This window comes from Chanos chanos, chromosome 8 (genome assembly GCF_902362185.1).
Source record: "Chanos chanos chromosome 8, fChaCha1.1, whole genome shotgun sequence".
In the NCBI taxonomy this organism is placed as follows: domain Eukaryota; kingdom Metazoa; phylum Chordata; class Actinopteri; order Gonorynchiformes; family Chanidae; genus Chanos; species Chanos chanos.
Window position 1 is genome coordinate 32864642 of NC_044502.1, and position 23943 is coordinate 32888584.

At 41.6% G+C, this 23943-nt stretch overlaps 1 protein-coding gene across 1 annotated transcript; it reads left to right on the top strand.

The window, feature by feature from the left end:
* The first annotated feature begins 899 nt into the window (after positions 1–899).
* Positions 900–22625, top strand: adam15 (ADAM metallopeptidase domain 15). Its single transcript, XM_030783119.1, has 26 exons — positions 900–1137; positions 1895–1918; positions 2578–2672; positions 7666–7742; positions 7882–7960; positions 8213–8289; positions 9056–9260; positions 9407–9472; positions 10435–10506; positions 10912–11081; positions 11480–11564; positions 11667–11815; positions 12198–12375; positions 12498–12590; positions 12821–13016; positions 13414–13522; positions 13789–13984; positions 15257–15334; positions 15423–15534; positions 15910–16060; positions 17368–17476; positions 19070–19135; positions 20062–20142; positions 21340–21408; positions 21595–21776; positions 21907–22625. The coding sequence occupies exons 1-26, from the start codon at positions 900–902 to the stop codon at positions 21971–21973; spliced, it is 3024 nt and encodes a 1007-aa protein (XP_030638979.1). The 3' UTR covers positions 21974–22625.
* Positions 22626–23943: the final 1318 nt, after the last annotated feature.

A 23943-nucleotide genomic window follows, 5' to 3' on the forward strand; every position in this document is an offset into this window, starting at 1 on the left:
AGAACAATAGTATATTGACCATTTTTCCAGCATTTTTTTTGGAAAGAGTAAAATTCAGACACAACTCATAAATGGCCGATGGTAGATGTTACAGAGATTTACAATATGAATATATATATATATATATATATAATATAACGTAATATATAATGTAGGTAATTTGAAACGGTTCTTACCTTATCTTGGTTTCTTGGGGGCATTTTTGTGTACGTCTTCAAAATAACTAATGAGGACAGAGTGTAGACCACACTTGCCTCACAGAGTGTCGGTCACGAAGGAGTTAATGACGTAGAGGAAATCCCGCCTAGTCTGTCCTTACGCAGGGAAATAAGATTACACCATCCCTGTAAACATTTAGTTTATAGCGGGTCGTCGGATACTTCGGATAGTAAAGCACCATACGCTGATTCAGAGATCTCAGAAAAGTGCTGGGCTCAGTCAGACTCATTGCGACGCTTGTAGGAAGTAAAACCAAAAGTTTGGCACCTTCAGCGTGATCTGACAACATCGCATATCTCTCTCATTTGGGTAACGTTAGACATGAAGGCTTGGACGGGATGTCGACTTCCCATTAGAGAAAGCGCTGGGAGCCGAGATGCAGTGCTTAAATTGAACAATGAACTGTTGTACAGCAGGTGAAAGACCGGTTCAATGTACGAGGCATTTAATGTAACTACAGTTCCGCACGTTTTAACACTGTTACTGCTGCTCTTTTCCTGCACTACTGTTGCCTTTGAATTGGAACTGCGCAAAGGGCTGTGCATGCGTCAATTCGAAAAGAGAGGGGGTCTTTGCAAAACACGAAGTATTAACTCTAGTCAAACTTCTTCTCTACTTGTATGCCTCTGGACCCGCACAGGAACGCCGGTGTCAACATCCGTGTGGATTAGTACATCAGAATGAACCACAGTCTTCATTTGTGTATGTTGGTTTCTCGAGCCTTAATGACTGTATGGTTGCTTGGGGGCACGTCGCTAATTAGATTTAGAGGTACCCTCTCAGCAACTTTCGTGTTACCAAGTAACAGCAGCGTTGAACTTCTAGAGGACCGCGTGGAGAAAATAGCCAATATTGACAGAACGCCGACAGACCCACCTGACGAGGGTTCTTTGGGAGTAACACTCGCCTCACACATAGGTAGGAACTAGCAGTCATTGTCATCAAAACATAGAAAGATCAAATGATCATTACGAGCAAGTGAAGGAGCAGAGCTTTAGACTACTGGTGTCATTTAGACACGGGTAAACAAAAAATATAACCTGAAGTGAAGGTGGTAGACTTGACTAACCTATTGTTTACTAATCGCAGTTTATTTTAAGTAGCCTGCGGTCTGGGGTTACAGGTTTACGGCGAATAATCACACTTTGAATAGTTGAATGAAGTCTGCGAATACACACGTAGAGTAACACGAGGTTGATATAGTTTATAAACTTATTCAAAGCTAAATTGGTGCAGTCTGGTTAAAATAGTCAAGTAGACGTTTCCGAGGTACTGCGTTATGTGCTTCCAAGATAATCATGTTAACTAGTTAAGTCGCCTGAAGCCTACACCGGGCAGTTACTTTCACCATCATATCACTCTCATTCATGAGCAGTTGTCAGTGTAAAGGTGAGGTCGCGGCCTGACATCCACACCAACATGTGTTATGCTGGCCCAGACGATGAGGCCCAGTTCACGGTCATTTTGTCTAAATTGATAAACTCTTCTGTCGGATTTTATTCTGAGAGAAAAAAGAATCATTGTAAGCTTCCTATGCTTGACAGTTCTTTTTTAGTCTAGGGCTCTGAGAGCAGCAGGAACCTGTGTTACCATTTGTACATCCCATGAGACATCTGCCCATTACTGACTAAACAACCACTATCCCACACACTGCCCGTCGCTAACTAAACAACAGCGATCCAGCACACTGCACACAACTGTTGTCATTACAAGTCAGTGGAGCTGGCGCAGCTGTGGAGTTGAACAGATGTGTGCATGATCAGTCAGGCTACCCAGAGAACATGTAGGGACACAAACACACACAACCACTGTTTGTGACCTTTCACTTATCATTTCTTTGTTGAAACTTGGGAACTGAGCAACTGCTACTCAGTTGATCCTGAGACTGTCTGACAAATTCTGTAGAATAATGCAATCAAATAAAACACATAGCCAAAATAAACTGTTAATGTTATGAATCAGATATCACTGTGTGTTCTGTTTCAGTGAAAGTCGGTTTTTGGGTATCGTGAAGCACTTTTCAGATCCACCGCATATGGTATCCTGACTACTATTATACGGTTATAGTGTGTGGTATAATTACATAAGGCTTTGGGGAATTCATACAGTACTTAATAATGCCTCTTAAGTGTCATGTCCATGGAACCACAGGAAGATAGTAGATGCCTCAACAGACCAAAAGCGTATACCCCAAACAGTGTAAAAGAAAATATATAATCGTGTAATTACTTGAGCATGGCGTGTAGCGTTGGATGCAGTTTCCTGACTGTACTCCCTTGAGGTTTCTTAAAGGTTTATCTTCGCATTTTTTCATTGCTGGCATCCCTAACCATGGTTCTTCATCTCCTCTCTCTCCAGTAACAGCGTACAGGAAAGGACGAAAACCTCTGGAGAAGACAACGCCTTTTGTCCTTGTGGACGGACACAGGAGGAGTCTTAGGGAAGCTTTGCAGGTGAGGGAGGGGGTACATTGATTAACAGGAGCCTAGCAATGGCTACTTCTACTGATGACTTTATGGTTTTTCTTTTGGTTGTGTAGCCCCTACCACTCTGTGACTCTTCAATAGACTTCTTTTGCGCTTTTTTTGCCATTTATTTCAAATTTTAGTACGTCTATCATTCAGCTGTCATCACTGTAATGATCATTTCTACTCCTGGGTGGGGGAATTCCTAAGGATATGACTTCAGTCCCCCTGTCAGCTGCACAGGATGTGCCCGTCCTCTTAATGTGAGCCCGAGTTCCTGTCCCTTTCTGATCATACTTTATATGCAGGAAGCTTCCACTAAAATATACCAATGCACCTATTTCCTTCCTCTTTTATGGGAGTGCAAGAAAGGGAAACTAGCAAGCAAATTCGGCTCCATAAAATAACACCCAAATTTAATGTAACGTTTGAAAGGTCAAAACTCACATGACAGACCTAAATCTCTGTACAGTGAGAGGATGTATATAATCAAATCTTTTCTACAAGCCTCAAAATTTACGGTAGAAAAAGACTTCTATATCTAGAACTAACAAGGCCTGTGCTTTTATTGATTGCTGACCAATCTCACAAGCAACTGTGTCAGAAACAACTTCGTGACACAAACTTTCTCACAAACAACTGTGTCATAGTGGAGTGACTCACATGTCACACTGGAATTACAGACATTTAACATAAACCACTAGTAAGTCAGTGACATTCATTCCACAGATCTCTTTCCCCCCGTACTTTCATTTGTTCTGACTCTTATTTTGACTGAATTAGCCAGGACTGAATGCACCATGGCAACCACTGGTCTGTTTTTAGGTTGTTTTTAAGGGGGGGGGGTCGTTTAGGATGGGTGTGTGAGTGTGTGTTTAGACCAGACTTTTCCACCCACCCTCATCAACGTCCATCCATGAACAAAGTCTGCAATTTTTCTCTCTCCCTCGACCATTCAAACGATTATCATCAACAAGTCCCAGCCCAGTTTAGGTTCAGAAGATTTGTTTGTGCCCAGAATGTGTTTAATTAAACTAATATCAAATCCAGATTAGGTACAATTACTTGTAAATATTATCATAGATGATTTTTGGAGCCACATCAGAGACTGTTTGTCAAACATCCGTGATTACACTGGCTAGCAACTGATCTTAGTTTGCTCACATGTCAAAGGGTGTGATGCATGCATTTGATTTTTAGCTCTGATTGTACATTAAGGCTCACTTCTTTAGTTAATCAAATAAAAATGTTTGGACCGAAGTTTTTTGATGTCTGTTGGTTTGCTGTGAGGAAGCGTTTTTCAGAGTCGATACTGAAAGTACATTTTGGTTTCCATTTAAGCAGCACAGCTCTCTTTGTGTCCTGTTGTGCAGTTCCTGTGTCTAGTCTCTGAATATCCTTCACGTTGTGTGTCTCCTGAGCAGTCTAATCTAAACTCTGTGGCCTCCCCGTCGTGGAGATGAATGGATTTCTGTGACACACACATACACACACACACGCACACACACACACACTCACTCCGTGCCACAAGACTGTAATGCGGATTAGGCAACAGATCTCAGCTAATTCACTGAACTGATGGTCCTAGTGCTCTTTACCCCTCTATGTCCAAACCCTCTTTCTGAAAAGTACAATGGAATAGAAAGATGTTGGGGGTGTCGTTTACCTTCTGCCAAGGCAGGGACGAGGTTCTTGTTAGAATCTCAGTCTAATCCTCTGAAAATACTCTGAGAAAGTGTTTGGTGTATCAGGAGGAGAATCGTATTCTGAGCTGGTATATTTTAATAACACAAGCAACATTGATATTGAAATAAAAATCATCAAATAATGTTTACATTGAAATAAAATCAGTTTAAAAATAATCATTTTTCATTTTTTGGGTTTTTTTTTTTTTTGCTTTTGATACTATAAAGCTTTGGACGAAAAGTTTGGATGAAAAGTTCTAAATTTGCATGCAAGGATTGACCTGTTTTTAATAGATCCAAGACATTGTTTATGGGAATTTGCTGATGATGGAAAAAAATATGATGAAAGACGTGTTCGTCCTTCTTTTATATCAGCTTGCATGCGATGTGCAAATTGTTGCTAAGGAACCTTGCTGTTGTCAGGGCAGTTCAATTAAACTGAAGCTCTTCCTCAAATCTGCCTTAGTCATTTGTTTAGATTGGCACATTGCAACATCGCTTGACCTACTATAACACAGCTTTATAAACAGGAACTTACTTTTGCTGACACAGACACAAAGCCAAAATTATTGGAGCTGTATAGTTTTTATTTCTGAAAAATTCAAAGGAGGGCAGGTCTTTCCTTCGGAGCTGGAATTTGGGACCTTTCCTGTCTTCTCCTCAATCCCATCCACCCCTCCTCTTTCCTTCCATTTCTTTGCTCCTCCTCCCAAGGCAAGCTGCGTTCAACGGACCCCACCCCAGGATTCATGTGGTAGTGAGGTCATGTAGCTGGCGGGAGCATGTGTTCGGGGACATTACCTCATTGTGAAGGGAGAGAGAGGGAGAGGGAGTCAGAACATGAACGGTATAAGGTGGAAGGGAATATTGATGTGAGGATTTTAGGGCACAAAACACCCAAATCAAAATTGGAACAGAATGAGGAAAGGAGAGATTGCTAAAATGTTTGAGAGAGAGAAGAGATAAAATTACAGAGAGAGGAGAAAAGAGAGTATTGAAGGGTCCGGTGGTTTGTCAGGGAGCACAGGAGAAAAACAAAGAGGAGGCAGCGATGGTGGAGGAGGAGAAATAGAGGTGACTTGTGGTTGGAGCTTTTGTTAACGGCCAGGTTTCTAAAAGGGATTCAACATTAATTCTTTGTCCAGACAGCTCAAAATAGGTCTTGCGTCTTCTGTGATCGCAAACTCTTCCCACAGGCCAGCAACACTGGCCAACATCTGAGTCACTCCTTTTCTTTCTCTCTCTCTCTCTCTCTCTCTCTCTCTCTCTCTCTCTCTCTCTCTCTCTTTCTCTCCCCCTCTCCCAATCTGTCTTTGGTATGCTTTTCTTCTCTTAGGCTGCTTAAACTGGTTTCTCCCTAGTCTGAAAGTAGACACACACCCATTTGTTTGAAGTGTTTATTGGTGACAAGTTGGACATTTGCCAGGGGAATACAAAAGTGGGGATCCACCCAGTAGTGTGCCCTAGATTTGTAGTGAATTTTCAATTATAATATTAGGACTAGAAATAAACTTTTTTTAAATTGCTGGTCAGCCATTCACAGTGTTCTCAGCAAACATATACCTTTAGCACTTTATAATGTTGGTTTAATTTTTTTAAATTTTGCTTATTAGTTGGCATTATGATGAAATAGCAGAAGCCAGCTCAGATATAAGATTTTGATCAGACAAGCCTTTTGCTCAGACAGGCCAGGAGAATCATGCTTGTGCCACATACTGGGTAATGCATGTTTTGTGGCACCAAACTTGTTCTTTATGACGCATAGAAAACATGATTAACTACTGACGCAGCTGTGACACACTGTGAAACTTTCAGTTAGGGATTTCATTGTGGGATAGAGGACGTCTGTGAAAACTCCCTCAGCCAGGACAACTAATCGTATGATATTAGTTCCTTACACTGTGTGTAAAAAAAACTCATTCTTAGCCTTAGGTTAGAACAGTCTCAAAACAAAAGCTGAACACTGAGCATTTTTACCCTGGCAAAATAGAATCTTGGAAAAAACAAAGACTGCAACTATAATATTTGAAAGGAATTCAACTCTTAGCTGGTTGAAAATTTCTATCCTGTTCTCTTCAGAGCAGGTGCTCGGGGGGGATATCGTAAAAACTTGCTAAAAAACCAACAAATTTGTATTGTTAAAAGGCTTTAAGGGAGACCTCCCTCTACTCTATAACAACTTGTCTGTCTTGCGCTAAAAGCGCTAAAAGCCATCTCTTTGGTGTGCCAGTACTCAGGGGGAAAAGCTAGAGAAAACCAGGAAACAGCAGCCGTGTCACAGGAAACCACGGGGGGTTTCACTCTTTTTTTTTTTATAAAGAAAGGGAAGGAGGAGATGGTGTTAGTGCGGAGGCCAGCGGCACAGTGAGAGGAAGAGGTGTTGAGAGGAGCAGAGCCAGGCTGGGCCAGCTTTAATGGTAGAGGGAGGAGGTGGCAGGGAGCTTTTCCTGCTAGACCTCGTCTGGCGCAGGGCAGCCCACCGGTCTCATCAGAGAAGAAAGGGAAGTCAGCATGTGATGCTTCTGCTGAGAGAGGCGAAAGAATAGGTCGGGGAGGGGGGCGGTTTACAGGGGGGCACACGAGTGAATTTATAGCTGTCCCTCTTGCCTTGTAAATTATTTAACGTCAGCAGCTAACTGAGCAGACCTAGCCCTCCCCCCCCCCGTTTTTGTACTGATACTGTTCCTGAAAGTGACACTGAAAGAAAGGATTCTGATTCTAAAATAAACATTTATTGAGTATCTGCATGGTTATTGTAAACATTTGCTTTGATTTGGGTGGCAGAGAGAGTGCATGCTAGTCCATGTGAGGAAACGTTTCATCGGGAGTGTTTACCATACACAGGATGATCCTGTAGGATTTATCCCAAATCCAATTGCGAAATGCACAGGAATGCGAGTGCAACACACATTCAGGGAGACATTGTTGGTCAACAACATTGTTTATAATTGCTTACAATGCTTAATGTATTAATTGACGTTTCGATGAAAACGAAGGCTTTAAAAACCAAGTCAAGGTGGCTTGACTTCATTTTCAGTGAAACTTAAACTCTTCGGCCTGTTTACGGAAAGTGTTGTGTCAAATGCTGTGCTATATTTATCAATCCAATCAATCAGTAATTACAAAAACTCTCTAGGGGCAGGACTGAAGACAAGAAGAAGAAGAGGTAAAAACATCACCTTGAACAAACGAAACGCAGAAACGTATGGCGTGTTTTTCTCGTGTTTTGTACCTCATCCTGTGGTAAACGCTTCATAAAACAGACAATGTAACATTGTTTTTTCTTTTATCCTCAGAATGGTTATCCAGATAAATTTCAGTGTGGTCTGCAGATTGGGGGTAGTCTATATGTGCTGGACCTGGAGAAAAACCAGTAAGTGTTTTGCCAACTTGTTTGTCTGCAGTATAAAACTGAAGAAATGATGCCAGTTTTTAAATTGAAATCTGGCATGCCCATGCATCTGCTATAACCAATATCAGTAAAGTGCACTCACCATCTGTTTATTGCACAGAGACCTGCTGCCCCTGCCGCCTAATGTATTTTACTACCTGCCAGATGGGACTGGGGTTTCCATGGACGAAAGTTCAGTGGTAAAAAAAAATTTTACATAAAATTTAACTCTCTCCTCTAAAAAATGCACAGCCTTACCAAGCTGATGGAATAAGATCTTTCCCATGCAGATGTTTTAGTGACAACCGTGGAATTGTCTGGCGTCTTACATGTTCCTGATTTGTTTGCAGCGGACTTAAGTAACTCTGGAAGCACTGTGCATATTATAGTACTGGTTGTTAGACTTCATGGCAAGTGTTTAGCGGCCCTAATGGCTCTTTCATCCATAACAGACACACTGTTACTATCATGGCTCAGTGATGGGGTTCCCACGGTCTCGAGTGGCCCTCAGCACCTGCTCTGGACTCCAGTAAGTTCTGCCTCCACTTCTTTGTGGCCCTTTGTTTTACTCATGTGTAAGATATTTTTCTGAGCAGTGCTTGCTTTAATTGTCTCGTATCTGTCTGTAGTGGATAGTGTGGATAGTGTAGCCATAGACAGTGTAAGGGTTGAAGAAGTACTATTTCTTATATGCATTTAATGTTATGCTATTTAAGAGATTACAGTGCACACCCGAAGACATACTGATACTGTTATTAAAGCCTTAAAGCGTGGTAGGCTGGTTGAGCAGTTGATTTGAATTACTGAACTGAAAATGTTGAGTTTTCGTCAAGGTGGAAACGTGAGCAAGGAGAAGTGTGACCGTACTCAACCCTTTCATCTTCTTTAATCTTATCCGGATTACAGGGTAACCTTAACCCTGTTTCTTAATCTCCCATTAAAAAAAAGCACAGTTTCAGTTTGGAGTGCCTATGGGAATACCAAGACACTGTGAGGTCAAGTTCACAGAGGGCCTTCTGGATATTTTTCATAAGTTGTTTAAAATGAGTGTATTGTAAATCAGGATCTGAGTACAGTTTACACTCCTTCATGCTGAGGTAACACATAGTTGCTGACTAAATCTATGGGATACAGTTCCAAAAGTCAGTCTGGACTACATGCTTGGCTACTATGACACTCTGTTTCGCTTATAAATTGCTAAAAAATTAGCAAACTAAAGGCTTGGATACTATAATAGCACAATATACAGACAGAATACACTTGTCATATAACTTGTGATCTCATTCTGTCTTTAGAGGTGTCATTTTCATCAATGCCACGCTGAGTTTTGAGGTGCAGCCTAAGGAAGATGATGGCGAATATGAGGAAGGTAGCGGAGGGCCAGAGGAGGAGGGTGTGCACGTTCTCTACCCGACACGCTCGCGGAGTTCGGAAACCGGGGGGTGCGGCATCTCCCATGCTCCTGTACCCCCTCTCCACATCGTGCCTGAAATTCACAGGGTGAGACGTGGCCGAGTGTGCGCACGAGTGTTTGCACGTGGGATTATGTTATGAGTGTGTGAGTGGTGCGTGTGCGTGTGCGATTAAGAGAGATTAAACGATGCTTGTTCAGTGCTTATGCTCTCGTTCTCTGTGTTTTATTATAGAGTAAGAGAGACATTCTGTCTGAAACAAAGTACATCGAACTTGTGCTGGTGGCAGACCATAAAGAGGTAAATGAAAAAATAGAGAAATTCATAGTCATCTTGGGGACAATAAATCATAAGCTGTTCTTATGGCAAACAGCTCACAGTGCCCTCACTAGTCATATTCCACAGAAAAGTGATAGGTGTGGGCAAAATATTGCTTTGCTTTATGGCTGTAACTCTTAGAAGGAAAATGTGCGTCATGACTATTGTCATGATGAAGTGTTAATATTATAGGGACCTGTGCTTGCTTGATTATTATATGCTTCAAAAATGTATCTGTGTGTTAGAACAATGAGCATTTATCATGTGGAAGACAAGGCCTCTGTGTTTATGTAACACCTGGGTGCGAACACCAATTATTCAGTGCTCTATGAGAGAAGTTATCTTGTATACCCCCACACATGTCCTTGGAAGTCTGTCTCACTGTATGAAAAGCTCTGCACTCCCTAACCTCAGTGAGAACTGCACTTTGTCTCTGAGGTGTGATCCTTTAATGAAAAAGAAATGATTCATCACATCTGATGTTTTTTGTCTCTGAGAATTAGCAACTCTCATTACAGGGGACTCCAAATTTCCCTTTCATAGACACTGTGTTACAGATACCCAGAAATAAGAGATGTAAAGTAAAATATCTGAGGTATTTTTAGCACTGAAGTCTTCTCTCTGAGTAAATGATCACATGTTGAGAAGCAAATATGAGAAAATGCTCAGGTGCACTTAGTGAGAGCAACAGATGTTTTGGCTGAGTTAGACTTTATCAGTGTATCAAGAGACGGTTCCATTTCAGACGAAAATGGATCAGTCAAATACATAAACATTGATGTAAGATGTTATTAGGGTATATGATAACAGCAGATAGTTACTGTTAAACACAGCACCCTCTAGTGGTACTAAAAATCCCTCATAATTTACTAGATCATATTGCATTTTGTACAGCACTGGGAACCTTTCTGTCGTTTTTTTTAACCATTTCTTTGGCTCAACAGTATCTCAACTATCAGAAGAATAACAAGACCATTGTTTACCGGATGTTGGATGTTGCCAACCAAGTAGACTGGGTGAGTCATTTGTGCCTGTTGGAAATGATTTCTTTGTCAATTCTTATGGTCTCATTACTTCTCCACCTGTTTACTTTATTTTTATCACATTCTTCTTCTTTTCCTTCTTCTTCTTTTCCTCTTGTAGTTAGAAGTAGTATTAGCAGGAGTAGCAGTAGTAGCATTGATTTGTAATAATATATCACAGTGTATTCTTATTTGAAATGGTCTTTTGACATCTGATATCCTTACTGTATGTATTGTCAGTTTGGCTTCAGGGACTCATTTATATTAACATATTTTGTTAATGTTCTCTTGAATTGAATCTTGAATCTTCTCTTGAACTGGTTTGAACCTACAGTATATTTGCATATGAGTTTCAGTTGGAGTTTGTAACTCTTTGGTGATGTGTGTGTTCTCTTGCAGTTCTACAGGCCTCTGAATGTGCGTGTGGCTCTGGTGGGACTTGAGATCTGGAGTGATCAGGACAAGATCCTGGTGGATAAAAGCCCCACGGACACTCTGAACCGGTTCCTAGAGTGGAGGACACGAGAGCTCCTCCCCCGGCTGCGCCATGACAACGCCCAGCTCATCATGTGAGTAACGTGCCTGTAATGGAATGAATAATGGACACAGAGTTCCTAGGATTTCCCCAAAAATATGAGTTAGGTTCAGCCATAAGGATAATTAAAAAAAAAAATTTTCCAAAGGGTTTGGTCCAAATAATCAGTAAAGTCAGCTAAACTGATCAAGAGAGCTAACTTTCTGCAAAAGTTGACCATAAATGGCTGTACTAGTGATTGATATGATGTAACAGTTCCTTAATAATAATAGTACTACTACTACTACTACTAATAATAATAATAGTGACAAGGATGTTGATGTTGATGTTGATGATGATGATGATGATGACGATGATGATAAGACTTGCAGGCATGCAGTGTTCACTCTGAGGACATAAACAATGTTGGTGTTGACCTGTCCACTCTGACAGGGGTGACTCGTTTGATGGTACGACAGTGGGCATGGCCTCGCAGTCTTCCATGTGCTCTAAGGATCGCTCTGGAGGAGTCAATGTGGTGAGAGCCTCTGTGCCGTTGGAGGATCTTACTTTCCTTGAACCTTGCTTCAGTCCTGGTTTTTTGGGGGTTTTTTTTCTGAAACAATCTGATTTTCTGCAGGACCATCTGGTCAGCGTTCTTGGCGTGGCCTCCACCGTCGCCCACGAACTGGGACACAACCTGGGGATGAGCCACGACACCGCCGACCGGGAGTGCAAGTGCCAGAATGAGCCACGGATGGGCGGCTGCATTATGGAGCCTTCCACTGGGTGAGACAGCTTTTGAGGAGATGAGTCTGGAGTCCAGTACAAACCAAAACTGCTTCTACTCACTCTTCCAATAGCAGCTCACAGCTGGCCTGTACAGTAGAAGTGGTTCCCTTAGAATTGTCAGTAGTGGTCTTTCTGACCATATCAATTGTTTATGAATGTTATTGCTCTCACAACTTGACATGTGGACTCCGACAACATCAGTTCAGTTCAATTCAATTCAATTCAATTCACCTTTGAATTCATTTGAGGGCTTGATTCTTTCTGAGTGGGAATATGACCTCTCCCTGTGACAAATTTTAACATAATAGCAGAACAGCTTTAAAAGATTAAATACACAGGCTTGTATTGTTGTAAGGCTGACAACTGAACACTGTGTTAGGTTCATGCCAGGACAGCTCTTCAGCAGCTGTAGTGCCCAGGATCTGTCTCTCAGCCTGCTCCACGGCGGGGGCATGTGCCTTTTCAATGTGCCTCAGCCAGAGAACCTCCTGGGAGGCCCCCGCTGTGGCAACCTCTACGTGGAGAAAGGAGAAGAGTGTGACTGCGGCCTACTGGATGTGAGGAGAGCCCGCGTAGCACATTCAAACACACGCAGAAACAAAGTTATCACTCCCTGCCTCAAAAATGTATGTCTTCTTTTTTTGCTATTTTCGTTTGTTTTCTCTGTCTGCGCGCGCAGGAGTGTAACGATCCATGCTGCAACGCAAGCACCTGCAAATTAGTTCCCGGGGCGCAGTGTTCCTCCGATGGCATTTGCTGTGATAACTGCAAGGTGATTACGTCTCTCTAATGTTCCGTACCTGAATATGTGAAAAGTGTCAACTCACCGTTATCCTCCCCTTCTTGTTTTTTTTTTTCTTCTCTGAGCTACGTTTCAGTCTAATGAGCGTTATTGTAACACGTGGTTTATCTCAGCCCTTTACAGACGACCGTCACTCCTTGTCTTTCGGTCTGTCGGATTAAAATTCTGGTTTGTTATCTGTCTTCTCTGTGACTGTGCAGCTGCGCACGGCAGGCTGGGTGTGTCGGGAGGCCTTGGGGGAGTGCGATTTGCCGGAGCACTGCACGGGCTCCTCTCCCTACTGTCCGCCCAACGTCTTCCTGCAGAACGGGGAGCCCTGTGAAAGCGGCTCCTCCTACTGCTACGGCGGGGTGTGTGCCAGCCTGGACACACAGTGCCAGATGCTGTGGGGACCCAGTGAGTAATAAGAGGGCATACGCATATTAAAGGACTGCATGTTAATTCACTGTGATCTACCACCTACCCTTGTTTTGTTTTTTTTCCCTCATGACGTCTTTCTGAAGTTTCTGATGCCGAAGAACTGAGTTATGAATTGCGGACTATTAAAGAAAACGTATCGAGTCTGATATTCTGTTCCATGTGGTTCAATGTAGTGATCTATGAGTAATAGTTTAGAGTTCATCTGAATAGGGTGGAAATGTATGTTCTTATTGAAGTGACGACAATAAGCAGCTATTCATATAGACCGTGAGGAAACATACGCTTTTTTCTGCACTTGTAATGTACATTCTGCCGTGTTCTGTTTCTCTCTTGGATGACATGAACTCTGCTCATTGTCCTCTGCTCTTCCCAGACGCGACCCGTGCTCCTCCTCTCTGCTTCTCCTCTGTCAACAAACAAGGCAATAAGTATGGCAACTGTGGCCAAATGCCCAATGGCAGTTACATCCCATGTTCCAATGCGTAAGTAATAGAAAATATAGATGTGTGGGTGTCACACCTATACATGCAGCATCTCTTCCAACTGATCTGTGCTGTCTGATGCCCACCATGTTATTGTTGTTGTGCCATGTGGAACTGTACTTGTTATCGTGGTTACGTCAGTACAGTATGTTCAACAAAGAACGGTTTGTGGGTAAAAAGAACAGTGGAGCTCATTCTCTGCTGTTGGTTATTGGTTTAACACCATTTTTTTTTTCTCAGCTCTATTCATCTTCTCCTTTTCTCAGGGATGTGTTCTGTGGAAGGATCCAGTGTCAGGGTGGGAATGATCGCCCTCTGCTGGGCTCTAATGCAGAGATCCTAACCACCAAAGTCCGTCTCAACCACAGTGATTTCACCTGCCGCGGGACCTACTTTCACCTGGGGGATGATGTCTCAGATCCAGCCATGGTTTCCCAGGGCACCTCCTGTGGGCCTGGCAAGGTGAGCATCTGCTTTGTACCACTGTAATTACAATTAGAGTTTGGATTCTTTTATCTAACTTGTTTTTTTTAGGTGCTATTTTATTTATTTATTTATTTAATCTATTTTGTATGTATTTGTGTTTGTGTCGATTCTGTATTAGGACAACTGAAAAAAGGACAAAACTGAAATAATCTTATTTGGGAAAAATGAGGAGAGACTCATTTGAGGATTGCTACTCGTCTTGACCCAAAAGGACTTAAAACAAAGGACACTGTTGAAAACCTCGGTGTCTTAATTGATTGCGATCTCAGTTTTAATAACCATGTGAAAGCAATAACTAAATCAGCTTTTAACCATCTCAAAAACATAGCCAAACTTAGAGGCTTTATGTCAAAACGTGACTTAGAAGAAATCATTCACGCTTTTATTTCCAGCAGCGATGACAACTGCAACGGTCTTTTCACAGGCCTTCCTAACCGAACGATCAAACAGCTTCAGCTTGTACAAAATGCAGCTGCTAGTGTTCTTACAAAAACCAAAAGAACTGATCACATTAATCTGATACTTACGTTCTTACACTGGCTTCCAGAAAGTCACAGAATTGACTTAAAAGCACTGCTACGAGTTTATAAATTACTAAATGGGGCAGGACCAAAATACCTCTCTGATATGTTATAGCAATACTATAACATATCAGAGAGCTACGCCTCTCAGATCACTGGAGAGAAGTCTGTTGGTAATACCTACTGTCAGAATTAAACGTTGTGAGGCAGCTTTTAGCTGCTATGCTGCTCACCTCCAGAGCCAACTTCCTGATGACATCAAAGGTGCTCCAACTGTAGCCAATTTCAAATCTAGACTTAAAACCCAACTGTTCTCAGATGCTTTTTGTTAACTGATAGAATGCACTCTTATGTTCTTTTATGAACTCTTCCTTTTTAATGTTTTAATTTTTTTGTCTTCTTTTAACTCTTTTAATGCACTCTAGCTTTGTTAATCTCCTGTTTTCTATGTCCTTTTATCTGCTCATATGTAAAGCACTTTGAATTGCTAATGTGTATGAATTGCGCTTTATAAACAAACTTGCCTTGCCTTGTATTATACCCATTTCAGAACTGGTTGAAGCCGACATATCCTCTTAGGCTATCGCTGAATTGTAGTTAGTTTTAGCTATATATTATCTTACATGATGTTGCAGTGATTTGTTTAAAAATACGTGGTACAGATCTCGGTTGAGTGTTTGGTAAACTTTAGTCTTATCTGTGCCCTTGTTCTCTTTCTTTTTGTCAGGCTTGTTTAGGCCAGCGGTGTCAGGACGTGTCTGTGTTTGGAGTTGAGGAGTGCCACAGGAAATGCAATGGTCATGGGGTTAGTGTCCTTTGTGCCGGTTTTGCGTTCAGATGTGAAAGAGGAAATGCAGTGCACTTTGGACTAAATGCAGTTTCGTGTCTGTTAGGTTTGCAACAGCAATAATAATTGCCATTGTAAAGAGGGCTGGGCTCCTCCAGATTGTAAATACGCCGGTTTCGGAGGCAGTGTGGACAGCGGGCCTGCAAGAGAGCCTAAAGGTAACCATAACAACCAATACCTCCCACTGGCGTCAAGCAAAGTGCTTCCATTTCACCATCCCATTAGACTTTGCTCTGTTGCCTTTGCTATATTTATTTGCTGCGTGTGTTGCTTTCTTTTACATACTGAATACAGTGCAATGTTTGCTGATACTAAGTCGATGCATTGCACACTTAAACACCGTGCAGAGAAGCACTCTCTCTTCAGTACTGGCACATGCATTTTGAAATTGATGCTTAAATATAACAGATATATAATAAGTATATCAGATGTCACTGAAAAAATGTTTAGTGTCTAATTACCATTCAGTCTAATCACACTGGTCATGATTTATCCAGATGGCTGACAACTGTAACGTTTATCTTTGCATTTAGACTCTAATCCTGCCCGTGTAGCCCTGCTGGTCATCTTCCTGTTTGTGTTGCCGGTGATGGTGCTGTTTGTGGTACTACGATACCCCCGCTGCAGACGTAGAATCCCTTTTTTCCGCTCAAGTCCTTTCAACAAAGGCCGTCACCAGAGCCGGTAAGACGACTCTAATTCAAAGTATTTTAATTCGATTTGGAAATTTATCGCTCCATTTTCATGGTATGTGAGACCAGAAGCAAGTAAAAATGGTCTGTTCTGTTCTGTTTTACCCACAATCCAGTTCAATTTCAGTTGCCCACATTCATTGTTTGGGTTTAACATTTCCGGAGGGACATTTGTCAAGGTACTGGTAGATTTAGCAAAATGTCTATTGAAATTACATGTGACCAATGGTGACATTAGAGGAGAGTTGTAGAAAATCATTTGATTTAATGATTTGATTTAATCTGACATTACACCTTCCAAAATCCGTAGTATTCTCAAAGAGTGACTGCAACTTAAAATTTTAAGGCAGCTCTCACCCTGTCTTGATTTATTCAACCTGTAGGCAAGGGTTCTTTTAAGGAGAACATTTATGTCCACAGTTTGAGAAACCTTGCCTGCAAGAGTAAACTCAAAATGATCATATACCATGTTGCCTTGAAATTTTGAGCTGCTTCTGCGTTTTTGTTTTGTTTTTTTATTCATGTAGTTAATTCTTTTTCATTTTTAGATTATTCCACATGAGCATCCTAAAGAGTTGTCTAATAGGAACGGCGACTGTTTAACGAAGAAATTGTTTATAAAGAATTTCTCCTGCCCCTAATTTGCACATTCAGCTATAATGTGTCCCATCTCTCCCTGATTTGGATGCCTCACACCTGAACAGACGTCTGACTTGTCAGAACAAGCACCTACACTGCCGTGTTGAAGGCTGTAATCATAACTTGAGTAATTAATTGTCTGTCCTGGCTTTTTAACTAATGCTTTGATTGGCCGGTTTGTAGTAAAAGTGAAAATATATCTTTGACAATACCAGTTTTCAGAGCCATCTGTGACACGTAGTTATCACAGAGGTACAGATTTGTATGATGGAGAGTTTGAATTCCCAGCCACTGAAGGACTATTTACATGCTGCCTCATAATGGAGTGAAGTGCATAGAACAGGGACTGTTACAGAAGAAAGTGCCTGACCCTGTGCTATGAAATAAGTTCAAATAAGTTAGATGCTTAATAAAAGCTCAGTGTGCAAATCACTTGGTGAAGTGTCTGGTAGCTCTGTGATGCTGTAGTGTGTATGTGAATGTATTCATGAGCAATGATTCTCAGCATATGTTTTGTACTGAAAAACCATGCCAGACTAATCATATAAACTCAATGAACTGTCAATTTTATTGTTAGTCTTCTGACGGCCCTCTTATGCACTATGATTGTGATTGTGAGACTGTTTCTAAGCACATTATTCTCCTCTGCACTATTCTCAGGACCCCAGCCACAGAACGTTCCAGTTCTCGTAATGGAGAGCAAGTCCTCCCTTTAAGATACCACTGGGCCCCCCAGAATGACATTCCGCTCACCCAGTCCGTCAATAAGGTATGGACCCAGTTCCCTCTGACCGTTACAGAACCCAGCTGCCAAACTCTCCCAATCATTCAGTCCTCAGTGGTTGGTATGGTCACGGATTCTTTTAATATCCAGGTTTCATGAAAAAACACTTTCATTCCACACATTTCTAGCGTGAAATGTCGGAGCGTAGCAGATGTGAAGTTCTTAAACCCAGATTAACAAGAAAAAGCAGAGTGCTGCTTGTGGTGTGTCATGACTTCCCTGTTTTCTCCCAAGTCCCAAGTTTCAAGTTTCAAATTGTGTTTGTGACAGGCCAAGGTACAGTGTGCAGTAAACAGTGAAATGAAGGTCGGCAGCAGGGCAGACACAGTTACAAAAAAGTATAATTCAAGAAATAACTTAGTAAGAAAAAGGAGGGGAAGAAAAGAGCTATAGAGAAAAAAATAGCTACATAGACAGTCAGGTCGGATACCACCCTGAGTCGGATACCACCCTAAATGACAGACGTACCATACATAGTGAGTGCAGCTATGCATAATATATATATATATGACGGCAGCCACTGGAGGAGTCTGTGGTTAGGGTGTTTGGGGTTCACACTCACTTTCAGTCGAGACGACTGAGACAAACACAGGCTTCCTCCATCAACCCTGCAAATCCGACGCTTGTTTTGCTACGCTATGAGTCATTTACTGTTGTTACGTGACAAAACTTGTTTGAAGAGTGCTAATCATTAATCTTTATCAGGGGTTGTTTGACCATCGAAACACCACTAGTAAATTTAAGGCCAGTTGTATTCTCATGGACCCTGGGCCACGGTCAGCAGGTGTTGCTCTGAGGTTGTTGAATTGAGAATCGCAGGTTTAGGATACACCTCTGCACTTTCTGGCAATGCCTTAATTGCATACAGCACTTGGAGGTTCAGTCACAATATTTTAGTGACCAAATTTGTTTTGGTCTGTGTTGCCATGGCAAGTGGCGCTTTACTGAGAAGAGCAGTGGGGGTGGGGACAAAAATAACATCACTCTTGTGTGTGTCTCTTCTTTCGCCCTTTCAGGTTTTTCCCCTCTAATAACATACTCTGCTGTATTGCGGTGTAATAAAAGGAGTAAACTCATTTCAGTTATTTACTGGAATACTGTTTTCTATTGCAACTTTTATCTTTGTCTCCATCTTATCAGCATCTAACAGCATCTTTTGTTCCTGTATTTAGAGTTGCTTCTAAACACTTAAAATTGATGGGGCTCATGGACTGTATAGGAAATGCAGTGTGTTTAATGATTGTTCATGCATATTTCTGTCGGTGACACAAATTAAAATGTACAACAGATGGAGGAAAAATATTCTACCTTTAATGGCATTACTCTGGACGTAGTGGCACTCTCATTTCTCACGGCTCTTGACCAAACGAAACAGGTGACATTTAAAAAAAAAAAAAAAAAACCTCAGACACTTCCATGTTTATTTTCGTAAACTGCTTTCGGTGTTCTAGAGCAGACTGCTAACAGCCGCACTCATTTTCAAGCCAACTAAACCCTTCTCAACTTCTTCATTGTCTATGCATGTGCTGTAATGGCTGCTGCTTTTCCTCCTCTTGTATTTTTTTTTTTTCCTGTCAGGTTCAGGACAGGCCTGCTCCTCCTAACAAACCTTTGCCGCCCGACCCTACCACTAAACCTGCCCAGGTAAAAACCCGCCACTGTGCCCCACTGTGGGAGTGGGGGATGAAATGGAAATTCCACACTCTGTTCATTCTCTCTTCTCTGGAAGTGTGTGGAATATGACGTTGTGTGTCATATGTGTTACGTGTCGTTGATAGATTTTGTTGGCTTGCCTCTCACAGTTTTAAATCTCACTGCTTGTCAGAACGAATAAGAGCACCTAACAATGCTTTTCATTTTCTTCTGTTCACCTGTTTGTAAAGGTCCTCTCTTAGCAAACAAGAAGTTGTCTGCTAGCTCTGTGTAACCCTTTTTTTCAGTGTCTGGTAAACTTTTCACTCTTTCAGTGAGCAGAACTGCCCCTTTAAGATATATCACATGTTGAAAAAAGATCCTGGGTCGCATAAGCAGTCAGTGGCATGTTAATGTGACTGTGTAGTTTAATATTAGCAGTTCAAAACAAAGATGCTGCAATTCTTTTATCCCATTAACAGAACTCTTGTAAATTATGAGCCTTAGAACTCCGATTCAGAATCCACCATGATGGATAAATGGGACCATAGTTCATGAGCCAAAAAATGCTTACTGGCCTCCTCTATCAGTTACCTACTGAAAATGGCAGTCGTTGGCTTTCCCCAGAAGTTTACCAGTTGCTGAAAGGAAGAAAAATTGCATGAGGCAATGTGAGGCTACATGAGCTGTCTCTGTTATGTATGTGCGTGTGCACGTTCCAATGCCATGAACAACGGTACTTATGGGGGGGGGGGGGGGGGATACTTTGATTCTTTTTGATCTGCTCATAAAGTGAATGTTGGTCAACACCGGTGGGAACTTCGGTGTGTGAGCATGTGTGTTTACCCATTGTGTGTTTGTTTGTGGGTACGCGTGTTTTTATTGATGTGCTTTGTCTGCTACTGCTGTTGCTGACATTGCTCTGTCTGCTGCCTCAGTCAGCAGAAGAACGGCCCGACCCTCCGAACAAGCCCCTCCCCCCTGACCCCGTTCCCCCAGAGAGCAAGACGCAGTCAAAGGTAGACGTGCGCCGCAGCCGCACGGGGCTCTTTAACGGGCACAGTTGGTTACCGGCCATTTCTGTGTGTCCTGCACTGTTCCAATCATCCCATTTAATCCACATTAGCCAAATTTGGGCTGTGGGTGGTAGTGCATGTCCTGTTTGTGGTGACTTGTCGTGTGAACAGATGATAAAGATAATCATTTGTTTAACTTGTTCGGTCGTTTGGTCAGCAGCAAGTTACTAGGTCAGCATGTGTTTTGGTGTTGCAGCCGAGTAAACAGCTTCATACCAATTTCCTGTTTCCTGGCTCAGTTGCACACAGCAACATCTTGACAGATTACAATAAAGATGGTTATTAAACTATTATCAGCAAAATATGTATCTAACTTACCATATAGCCAACTGATGAAATATCAGTTGATGAAATTGAGTTTAATACACAGGCAGATTGTGCGTAGAGATTTCTTGATTGGTACAAGATGTTGATTTGTACAGCTGAAGAAGTGATTTAGAAGGTCGTGCAAGATTATGTGCCCTTTTTAGCTGTGACCAAAAGGCTTCCGCCGACAGTAAACAAGACTCTATAATTGAGCTGCCTGTGCATGAGGACCACCATCAAGCTCTGTGGTCTTTATGAACATCTCAGTGATCTGTGCCAGCAGTCACAGCAAGCATGAGAAGACACACCAGAACATAGATCAACAGCTCTGTACGAGTATTGCAAAACAGGCCATTCACATCTTTAATCGGGTCACACTCCAGTTTCAGCCACATTCAAAATATTACTCAACATGTCATGACTTATTCAGTCGTATTCCACCATTGATGTCGTTACTGGGAATATAGAGAAGAATCAAACAATAATGTTTGTTTCATTAATACACGAATTGGTGTGATATTATAGGTTCACGAATTGGTTTCACATTCCAAAAAGCATTTTCAACAAAAACATCAACCAGATAAATAAGAGAAGTGAAAGTGTCTCCAGACTTGCTTTGTCTCCAGTAGCAGCAGACGCTGAGGAGAAATTACTGATCGGTCAGCTTATAATTGTCTAGCTGTGTAGCTACAGTTGCATGGCTTAGAGGTTTCTTTGTGAAAGCTGGAATGATTAGCATCTTTGATTGGGTTTGCTGGGGAATCATACTGGTATGAGGCATCAGGATGGTCTCATCCACTCTTTCCTCTCTCTGTTCATCGTCTACGGCTCCAGCTGACAGTGACACGACCAGCACCTCCTAGCAAGCCTCTTCCACCAGACCCTGTGCTTTCACACAGCCAGGTACTACTGTGGCTTTACAGATGTGTGGTAGAGAGGCGTGGACTAGTAGCTCACTTCTATGAGGCATCTTCTGTGTTTTGTTTTTTTTTTTCTCTTTTTTTTTTTTTATTGAAGCATTCCTCGATTTCAGGAAGTTCAATTGTGACATGTTTCATGACTCTTTCATATTATGTTTTTTCCTGTCAGAATCTTCAGAACCCTGTGCGTCCAAAACCTCCTGTTCCCAAGAAACCTTTGCCTGTTGCCCCATCATCCTACCAACCATCACCTTCTGCAGTTCCCTCTGCTGCCTCAGCCACACACCACGCAGCGGCAAATACACCTTCAACCTCCACCTTTGGGCCAACTGTCACTATTACTCCAGCTAGGTGAGTCTGTCTTATTGGATTGGTGCTATTTTGCCCGGACATATGTTTTTTTTTTTTTATAACGGACATATGATAAATGAAGACAAGTTTTAATTTTCTAAATTTATTTAATTTGATCTTTACTGTTCAGAAGTGCCCCGTTGCCTCCAATACGGACATCTCAGCCACAGAAATCCCATTCACCTTCCCCAGTTTAACTGGGAGTGACCTTTAGCCTGCCATGGATGTCATGTGAAGCTGGTGACACAGCAGTAATTGCACTGATGCTGTGGGAGGGCGTTGTGAAAGTAATGCCTTTTGGACTGCACGTCTGAGTCTGTGCCCCGCAGCCTAGCGCTGCATTCACATAGGCTTCTCTCTCTGTGATGTTGGCCTTGCCTTGGTTGGACCAGACTAGATACTATTGAGAACTGAGAAAAAAACTGAGCTGGAATGAGATTCTGTGGACCCATGATCACTGTTCAGACCAGGGAACACTGCATTACCAAGGTGCTGAAGACATCAATGGGAGATCATATGATTTTGGAGAAGAAATCAATCACCATGAAGCTGAGGTATGGATGGAAAATATTCATTCAGATGTTACCTTGGTGGAGAACAAACTGATGAAGATCAATACGTAGTGTTTTGGTCTTGATGGGCTATCGGACGTTTTTGGAAGGGCTTGGACTGTTTTGCCGGCAAGTTCGTGCATCCAGGTCACCATCACTAATAAGGATTCTTGCACTTCTGCTCCGCTGTCATGCTAAAGTAACTTCTCCAGTGGAGACTGCACTGAAAGTGCTGTCTTATACCTTAACATGTCCATAGCCTTTATACATTCAGTCACACATGGCCTCAGCGGAATTGCATTTCTGTATCAAAATGTTTAATAGAAAAATGCATTCAATAAACTGTTGCCATGGAAATAAAGACGGCTCTGATGGTAAAAAGGAGATGATGTCAGAGATTCCAAATGTGCATTCTTAAATATGCAGTATTTTTGCAATAAACATGGTAACTTTTTTCCAAAGTGTTTATTGCCTTCTTAAAAAGAGATCTTGGCAAGTTTGTGCCCACTGGTTCAAAGGCAAAGATCTTCCATATCCCTACAGAATACTTGAAGGGTTTCTTTGTTTTGGGTGGAATTTTTTTTCCTTTTGGTTTGGTAGCATTTAATGAGAACACATAATGAGGTCCTTATTATGTCACAATAGCAAAGGCTTGTTGTTAAAACAACATAACTGAATTATTTTGTGACAATATGAAAAGTTGTGTTGAAATTACCAAATATTATGTATTTTTTTATGTAGTCATTTTTAATGCTATACATTGCTTGAGAAATACCTTACACTACATGACATACTTAGTTGTAATTTCAGGATCCTAATTTAATTCAAGTAGTTTGAGTTTGTCGTCGCTCCTAGTTCTCAAACTCATGAGGAAAAAACAGTAGGGGCTCCTCTGCTCTTTTATGGTTTGGAAGTGAACTTCAGTAGTCATTAGAGGAAGATTCCACATTTCTAGATTTTGCTCTCTAGATTTCACATCCCAGGTCTCCAGCAACCTGTCTGTTAATACACTTATACCGAACTTGAATCTACCATTCTCAGAGTGTTAGCATGTATTCAGTGATGTCATTGTCATGGCTGGACTGTACAGGACAGGTAAAGCTAATGTAAAAGCATGTTGCCCATGGTATTCTCATTCCAACCCAAATAGGGAGACCTGTATACTTGCAAATGTTCTTGTCATTTCAGAATTGGCATTTCCATGCAGTTTTCTCTACCTCTAATGTTGTACGCAGAAGAAAATCAGGGACATTAAAAGATTCAAATCTAAATGTCACGCCTTAATCTTTATTTCTTAGTTGCAGTGGTCATAAAAAGCAAACAGTAATACTTTAGCATTAAGATGGAAACTTTTCAAATCCAGGTATCTGTTGAGGAATTTAAGATTATTTTTTGATAGCTATGTAAAAGTAATATTTTTTTAAAAAATATGTTATAACATATTTTCTTTTTGTCCTCTTTTTCACTCAATTTGGAATGACTAGTACCCTGTACTCCTCTAATGTCCTGGCATAGTACAACCTCAGAGGTTGAAGGCTTTTGTACACATGCAAAGTCAGCCTCTGCTTCTTTTCACCTGCCAATTTACAACTTTCTCCACGGAAACAAATAGTATG